Raw genomic sequence first — 8,868 nt, 5'->3', positions numbered from 1 at the left:
AGTATTCTTGGCTGCATATTTTTCTCATTTAGTGCTCTGAGTATATCCTGCCAGTCCTTTCTGGCCTGCCAGGTCTCTGTGGATAGGTCTGCTGCCAATCTAATGTTTCTACCATTGTAGGTTACAGACCTTTTGTCCTGAGCTGTTTTCAGGATTTTTCTCTTTGTCCCTTGAGACTTGTGAGTTTTACTTTAGATGTTGAGGGGTTGACCTGTTTTTACTGATTTTGAGGGGTTTCTCTGTGCCTCCTGGATTTTGATGCCTGTTTCGTTCCCCAAATTAGGGAAGTTCTCTGCTATAATTTGCTCCAGTACAACTTCTGCCCCTTTCTCTGTTTCTTCTTCTGGGATCCCAATTATTCTAATGTTGTTTTGCTTTATGGTATCACTTATCTCTCGAATTCTCCCCTCATGATCCAGTAGTTGTTTATCTCTCTTTTTCTCAGCTTCTTTATTCTCCATGATATTTGTTTGATAAAAATGGTTAGTATATCTCTCAAGGTCCAACTATGTAGATTCCTCTGTTGCTTTTTTCCTATTCTTAAATTCGACTCTTCCTTTCCAGATAATTCTGTGAATGAAACAGAAAGGTCCTCGCATATTGTACAGTAAACTTTTTGCCAATTATCTCTATGTAGACTGGCCACTTCATATAACAGTGTTGCATACATACGAGATGCTTGATAAAAATTTGTTGGATCACTATGTTTTGCAAAGAGTGACTCTTGTCACTCAGGCCAGAATGGGCAAATCTCATTTCTTTATTCCAGCTCTAACAGGTTATTCGTTGTGCCTGGGAATAGAGATAGTATTACAGAGAACAAAGTGAGGGAATGGAAAAATAGGGAAAGACATAACTGGATGGGAGGGATAAGGTAAAATATATTTAATTATGATAACAGAACAGCAGCTGTAAGAACTTGAAGAAAATTTGTATAAAAGAGATTAAAGGATTAATTAAGGCTAGGGGTGGTTAGGATAAAACATTAAAATGGCTTATAAAAATTAGGATAAGTCAGTTAACATTTTGCTCACCATTTGGTTTTGCATTTCATTTATTTTTTTATTTAATAAAAACAATATATATATGTATATACATATATATCTAATTTTACTTATACCTGTTAACAATTTACTCACCATTTGGTTTTGCATTTCATTTATTTTTTTATTTAATAAAATTATATAGATATAAATAATTTTGGTGTTTTCCCAATTGAAAATTATGTCCAGTATTGGATTATGAAATTAGTGTAGAGGATTCTGACCAAATTAAAAATTAAATAAGATATCATAGAAATCACTAAAAGGCATTGCACTCTGGTTAAGTATTGTTTCATGAAACTTTTGTTTATAGGTGTATGTGTACACATATATGTTTTTGCTTGGAGGGTAAACAGACAGAAAGAAGGCTGGTGTGTCTTTGGGTACTGGATCACAGTGCTTCCCAGACTTGATGAAATGTACCATGAATACTGCTGTTTGCAGTATTCAGTAAAGTTTTGAAGTACATGTTCTAATTTAAAACCATGAGCAGTCCAGTGTTCATCACAGATTGGTAGCAATAACACCTCTTGATGCCTTCATTGAGGATCTGATGCTGACACTGAGCTATGTTATCATCTCTCCTAGGAACTGGAAGCATTGTGTGAAAAGGGAAATTGGACTAGGTTACTTTTAAGGTTTCTTAAAACTATGATACTTTGTGCTTTTTATAATTATTTTTAATGTAAGAACTAATTTATAAACCTTTAAATTAGTGAAATCTGGAATGGTAGAAATCAAATGTGATACCAGCAGTTTATTTTTTTACATATATATGTATACAACCCACAAATACGTATTTACAGATACACGTGTACGTATACACAAGCACATACTGTTGGACATACACACAAACATCTATATCTATCTATGTATGTTTATTCACTCAGCATATAGTTATCCGGTGCCTATTTTTGAGTCTGGCACTGTTTTAAGCACTGGCAATAAATTGGTGGAAAAAGAATCAGAATAATGTAAAAGTTCCCGTATTCAAGAGACCCTATTAAAAACATAATAAAATTAAAAATAAAGTTAAAAATTAAAAAAATAATAAAAGAAACAAACAAACAAAAACAAATGAGCAGGAGCACCTGGGTGGTAAAGTTGTTTAAACGACTAAGTGGTTAAGTGGTTTTGGCTCTGGTGGTGGTCTCAGATTCGTGAGATCGGGCCCTGAGTCGGGCTCTATGCTCAACATGAAGTCTACTTAAGACTCTCTCTTTCTCCTCCTGCCCCCCAAGCTCTCTCTCTCTCTAATAAATAAATAAATTTAAAAAAAATAAAATAAGTAAGCATGTATACAATATGTGATAAGTACTGTGGAGGAAAAGCAGGATAGTAGACATGGGTAGGGTGGTATTGAGAGGGCATTTAAGCAATTTGAAACTGAATGGTCAGAGACAATCTCACTAGTAAATTGATATTTGAACAGAGAATTGAAGGTAGTGAGGGAAGGAGGTCTGCAGGAATCTAGGGGAGGAGCATTCACAGCAGAGAGAAGAGGTTATGCGAAGGTCTTGGGGCAGAAGCATGAAGGATGAAGGATGTGCTGAAGAAAAGAAGAAAGGCAATGCAGCAAACATAGGATAAGTAGTAGTAGAGATGAGCAGAGAGAAGAGTCAGGGCACTCAGCTTAGAATTTGTAGGACACTGACATTTTCTCTGAATGAGGTGGGAAGTCACCAGAAGGTTTTGAGTATTTGTTTTAATGGGACCATTCTGGCTGCTGTGTTGAGAAATACCCTGAAGAGGAGAAAAGTGGAAGCAGGGAGGCAGAAAGGAGACACTAGTACAGAGAGTGTCAGGAGAGAAGCAGTGGTGCCCCAGATGGTTAAAGTGATAGAATTCTGGGTGTTTGGTTTTTTTTAAGATTTCATTAATTTATTAGAGAGAGCACGAGCAGGGGGAGGAGCAGAGAAAGAGGGAGAAACAGACTCCTGGCTGAGCACAGAGCCAGATGTGGGCCTCGATCCCAGGACTCTGGGATCACGACCTGAGCCCAAGGCAGATGCTTAACTGACTGAGCCACTCAGGCGCCCTGGGTGTGTTTTTAAAGTAGAGCTGACAGGAGTTGCTGACGGGTTGGATATAGAGTGTGAGATAAGAAGGAAATCAACAATGACATTAAGGTCTCTTGCTAGAATGTCTGAAAGAATACAGTTCCCTATACTTGCTCAGGAGGAACAGGTTTAAGGGATGATCTACTTCGACATGAGGATTTCAAGGTAGGAATCCTAATAAAATTGTTCACTAGAGAATTGGTTATGTGAGTCTTGTTTAGGGGAGAGAGGTGGAGATAGGAATTTATGCCTCATGAGTGTGTAAATAATATTTAAAACCATGAAATTAGGTGAGGTAACTTCAAAAATGATTCTTAGGACACTAACTTAAAGATTGGTGAGATGGGGAAGAATCAGCAAAGGGAATTGTAAAGGAGTCTACCATGAAGCGGGAGATGAACTATAAGAAAGTGATGTCCTGGGACCAAGAAAAGAAAATATTTCAAAAAGTAGAGCTTCATCAATTTGGTCTAATGCTCCTGTAGATCAGGAAAGATAAAAGATGACAATTGACCATCAGATTTAGTAACATGGAAGTCATTGGCAATCTAAGAGGGATATAAATGTACTACACACATACATGCACACATAAACACACCTGCATATATATGTATAGAGAGAATGAACATACACATTATATATTATGTAGTTTTAAAGAATGCATATAGTATATATACTACTGCAGGGTAATACATATTACATATAGTATAGGTAGTATTAGAAAATGCGTATGTGTAAACATGCGTGTGTGTCATTATAGAGATGTGTTTACATCTTTCTAGTTGGCCGTGCAATAATATAGCAAATGGTTCTTATACCTTCATAAATTCCTTTCAAAAACATTTATCTTTTTATAATGATGGATAAATGTCTAGAAAACACAGAAAAATTATAAAGAAGGAAACTGTGGTCCATATTGCAGTGCCAGTGGATAACTACCTTTTTTTTCTATGCAGATATATACACATATGCAGAGAGATGGGGCAGGGTTGTGAGGCAGGTAGGTAATAGGTAGATGGGTAGGTGTCAGTGTGTAGATAGTGTATATGTTATATAGTTGAAATGTACTGTACACATACATTATTATACTTAATGTTATGTTCTCACATGAGTAGAAGTCTTTATGTTAATACTATTTTATAGAAGTCTATGATTCTTAATAAATAAGAAAAGTACAAATCAGCATATACAGAAGCATAACTAACCTAACAAACACCACTTGATAGGCTAAATTTTTTTTCTGCGTTATATTAATAAAAGTCAGCATTTTCTGTATGTACCAATAAATTCAGTATTTAACACTTTCCTTACTCTGTTAATCCCCCAAAGACCGTATTTCTTACCCTAGAAAATTAGCTGCCATATAATGAGAGACATACAATCAGAGACATAACTAAGTGCAGAAATCCGTGACCAACTAAGTGGTCAGTCACAAACCTGTAGCCTGAGACTTAGTCCCTTTCTGGTACTTGGGAACATATCAGCAGGCAACACTGAAATCCCAAATACTTCTCTGGACCCTACTTGCCTTAAACTTGACCATACTTGGCAGTTGCCTTAAACTTGACAGTACTTGGCAGTTAAAGTTGACTGTACAGGGCAGTGGTTTTCAGCTGGAAGTGATTTTGAGCCCAGGAGACATTTGGCAGTGTCTGAAGGCATTTGGGGTTATCATAACTGGGGAAGGAGGTACTATTGGCATCTAGTAGGTAATAGCCACAGATTCTGCTGACTGTCCTTTAATGCATAGGACAGCCTTCCACAACAAAGAATTATCAGGCCCCAAAATTCAGTACTGCTGAGATTGAGAAAGCTTTAGTTGTGGACCCTGAAAGGCTGGCCCTGGGTGGGTACCAGGGCATTAGGCCAAGACATATGCGCTAGGGGCACTTTGGCATCCATCTTGGGCCTGGCTCAAGGAACCTCACAGACTTTGTATCGAGAGACATGGCCTCCAGTGGCAAAGAATAAGAAATAATGAAAAGAAAAAAAAAAAATGAATGAAATTCACAAGATTTCCTTTCTTATGCCAGCATCTCGATTTTTTTCCCCTCTGGATAATTGTGAGTGTAAAAAGCAAGGGGTATTGTAGAAAGAGCTCTTGTCTGAAAGATAGGAAGCAGGGGAGGATCCAAAGTGTGGATATGTGGGTATGTCATTGCCTTTGGGATCATCCTATCACTAAGGTCCTGCATTTGGGGCATTTGTGAGGCCTTAATTCCTCTTCTCCAAAATGTTGTCTGGCAAGATTTGAGTTTAATTTTTAGAGTTCTTTGTTGAAGCAAGATTATTGAAGGAAGACATTCAGCATATTGATTTTTTTGTATATTAGGTAAAGGGACATTTATTTCTAATAGAGGAAATGGCTATGTTAACTACTATAATGGCTTCCTTCACCATTGGGTGAATAGCAATGATAATGCCACTAATTATGCCTTGAGCCTGATATAGTGTCAGAAAGATATAAAACAGAACTATAGTTGAGTAGAGTACGTGAAATTGCATTGTGTCTCACTGTTGTTGTGGGAATCAGTCTTGGGATTTCTTGTGAGTAGGCCAAGTCATAGTGGTTCACAGAGGATGAGACATAGCATAGCAGTTAAGAGTCTGACACAGGAACCACACTGCCTTGACCTCACAAAGCCCCAACACTGTCAAGTCTCATGGAATGTAATCATGGTACTTACCTGCTGTGCATTTCAGTCTCCTCATCTGTAAAATGGGCATGATAGTATTCCTCATAGGGTTGTTATGAAGAGTAAGTATGTTAATATGTGTAAAGCACTTAGAACCATTGTTAGCCACTAGATTGTTTTTGTTGTTCTATTTCTGGCTGTCAGGTATCAGGGACTTAAAAGGGGAACCCTCTTGCCTGTTGATGGGAATGCAAACTGGTGCAGCTACTCTGGAAAACAGTATGGAGTTTCTTCAAAAAGTTAAAAATAGAACTACCCTATGATCTAGTAACTGCGCTACCAGGTATTTACCCAAGAATTCGAAAATACTAATTCAAAGGGATACATGCACCCTGATGTTTATAGCAGCTTTATCTACAGTAGCCAAATTATGGAAACAGCCCAAGTGTCCATCAACTGATGAAAGGATAAAGAAAATATGGCATATGTGTACAATGGAATATTTCTCAGCCACAAAAAGAATGAAATCTTGCCATTTGCGACAATGTGAATGGAGCTAGAGAGTATTATGCTAAGTGAAATAAGTCAGAGAAAGACAAATATCATATGATTTCACTCAGATGTGGAATTTAAGAAAACAAATGAACAAAGGGAAAAAGAAAGAGAGAAAGGGACAAACCAAGAAACAGACTCTTAACTATAGAGAACAAACTGATGGTTACCAGAGGAGAGGTCGGTGCGGGGATGGGTTAAATAGGTGAAGGGGATTAAGAAGGGCACTTGTGATGAGCACAAGGTGATGTATGGAAGTATTGAATCACTATATCATACACCTGAAACTAATATAACACTGTATGTTAACTAACTGGAATTAAAATAAAAACAAAAAAATGAAATAAGACATACGCACAAATGAAAAGATAGCCATAAATCACTTGGTTTCTATTTTGTTTTTACCACATATGTAATAAATGAAAGGTGTTGGTACAAATAGTGATTGTCAATCTTAATTAAACACAGTTGCCAAAGAAATCATATTTGATCACAGAATAAAGTGGTTTGAAAACATTACTCAAGCAAAACTTAGCCTTGTGTCATTTTGTCTCTAGTAGATAAAAAGCCAAAGAAGCTTCTAGTCTTCCTCTAAAATGGTGTTCACAAACCTCTAGGAAGAACAGCTGTTCTTTAATTTGTACTTTAATTCAGTGGAACTTTATTAGACTAAAATTAAGCAAACCCCAGAGAGACCGGGAAGCATAAATGATTATCAAATTGTTCTAAATAGGACATTCTAGAAGACAAAGATGAAGGCTAACAATTTACTTTTCATATTTAACTATGGCATTCCCATGGAGGGGAAAAAAGGACAGCTAGTTTGAATCAAATAATGGGATGCTTCTTAGATAATAATATAATGAGTTTGTTAAAAGAACTAACTAGTAATGGGTTTATTAAATCAAGCAGTAAAGTTTCATTTCTTTGAAACCACCTATTGTCCAAATTTTTATAGCTAACTTCATTTACAGTGAAATTAAATGAAGGAACTATTTCTTTAAAGGTAGACATGGGCTTTCTCTATTTTGGTAGGAGTTGAAAATACTAGGTCAGTGGGTCTGGCAATGATCAGCCTCTTAATCCTGTTTTAATTATGGGTTCTTGGCGACTTCTCGTTTTATAGTTGTTATTTGGTGACTGATATTCAGACATTCACAGTCATTTTTAAAATACGCAATTTTATAGAAGTGACCTAAGATGAGAGTTTCTAGACATAATTACAGAGAGGAAAGAACTACCGACCTAGAATGATTTGAAGGTTTCTAGGGCTATCTCATTTTCAAATTTTCCAGTTAAACACTGTGGCCGAGTTTCACGTTTCTGCGAGCTTGGGAGGGATGCAGTAGGGACACCTGCAAAGATTATCATATGGACAGCACTTTTCTGTAGTCGCTGCTGTATATTTGAAAACATCAGGGGCCAAGTATGATTAACCTTATGCTTCTCCCTGGAAACTTGAACCCTTAGTGTGCCTGTTGCCTCCATACACTGTTACTCTATTTTTTTGAGAACAGCTGTGGTTGTGGCTAGATGGACACAAATGTTTGTCGTGCATTATCATTTTTGTTTAGGTTCAAAATCTGATTGCCAGTGAGTTATACTCTCAAAGAAGCAAACTTAAGGCATGAGTTGGACAAAGTGAAGTTTAATTCAGTGATTCTCATTATAAATCACATTTCCCTAAGTTTAAGATAACATTTTTTTCAGTTCTCTCTATCCAATTGACATTCTTGATCAAGAACATTTTTTCCATGGTAAATAATGTGTTTTAAATTATACAAGCCAAATATTTCCCCAAAATTTTAGCATGTTTCTACACTAAGCTGTTTCTTCATCTGTATAATGAAGATATTAAGATCACCTTATCTCTAAGGTCTTTTCTGGTACTTAAGATCCCCTAAGTAATATCCAGCCTTTTTAATTATTGGGACTATTCTGCAGAATTTCCAAATATTTTCAGGATGTTTCAAATGGCATGACTCCACCTAGCCAAAGGATCCTCTCTGTTGACCATCAGGAAATATGACTCCCAAGAACTCTTCCACCACCCATGGACATGGTGGTGGCCCCTTGTAGAGAGAGAAGACCAGCCTGTTAGAGGTCCAATCAAACTGTCTTGCCAGTTGCCTCTGTGTTTGGCCATTTGGGTGTAAACACTAATCTGCTTTCTTCCCTTCACTCTTTCCATGTATACTTCAACAGAAAGGAGAACCTGATTGCTATGCACTCTCACTGGAAACAACTGAGCAACTCACCTTCGAGATCCCCCTGAATGATTCAGGTTCTGCTGGTCTTGGCGTGAGCTTGAAAGGGAACAAATCTCGAGAAACTGGAACGGACTTGGGAATTTTTATCAAATCCATCATCCATGGAGGTGCTGCTTTCAAGGTCAGTAGGACTGCTGTTTGTATGTCAGTGTGAAGGTGCTTGAGATGTGGCTGTTTGGGAACTGGGTGGAGAGAGTGTCTGAAGACTTGAGACCACAAGGCTCTCCTGCAGGTGCAGGAAGTGTATGTGTGAACAGATCTGGGCAGCAATCATCTGTGTTCACACTCTGTGTGGTTAGTTTTATTT

At 37.3% G+C, this 8,868-nt stretch overlaps 1 protein-coding gene across 4 annotated transcripts in view; it reads left to right on the top strand.

Moving 5' to 3' along the window:
- Positions 1–8,868, top strand: part of PARD3B (par-3 family cell polarity regulator beta) — a 985,082-nt gene that overhangs the window by 569,091 nt on the left and 407,123 nt on the right. For all 4 annotated transcript variants that reach the window (XM_081813815.1, XM_081813816.1, XM_081813818.1 and 1 more), the window contains one exon: positions 8,497–8,682. In XM_081813815.1, the coding sequence (XP_081669941.1) occupies positions 8,497–8,682 (186 nt within the window). The remainder of the gene's footprint in view (positions 1–8,496; positions 8,683–8,868) is intronic.

This window comes from Leptonychotes weddellii, chromosome 3 (genome assembly GCF_054177405.1).
Source record: "Leptonychotes weddellii isolate Sample4059 chromosome 3, ASM5417740v2, whole genome shotgun sequence".
In the NCBI taxonomy this organism is placed as follows: Eukaryota; Metazoa; Chordata; class Mammalia; order Carnivora; family Phocidae; genus Leptonychotes; species Leptonychotes weddellii.
The sequence above is the reverse complement of the archived record's forward strand: the minus strand, read 5'-3'. Positions and strand labels throughout refer to the sequence as shown.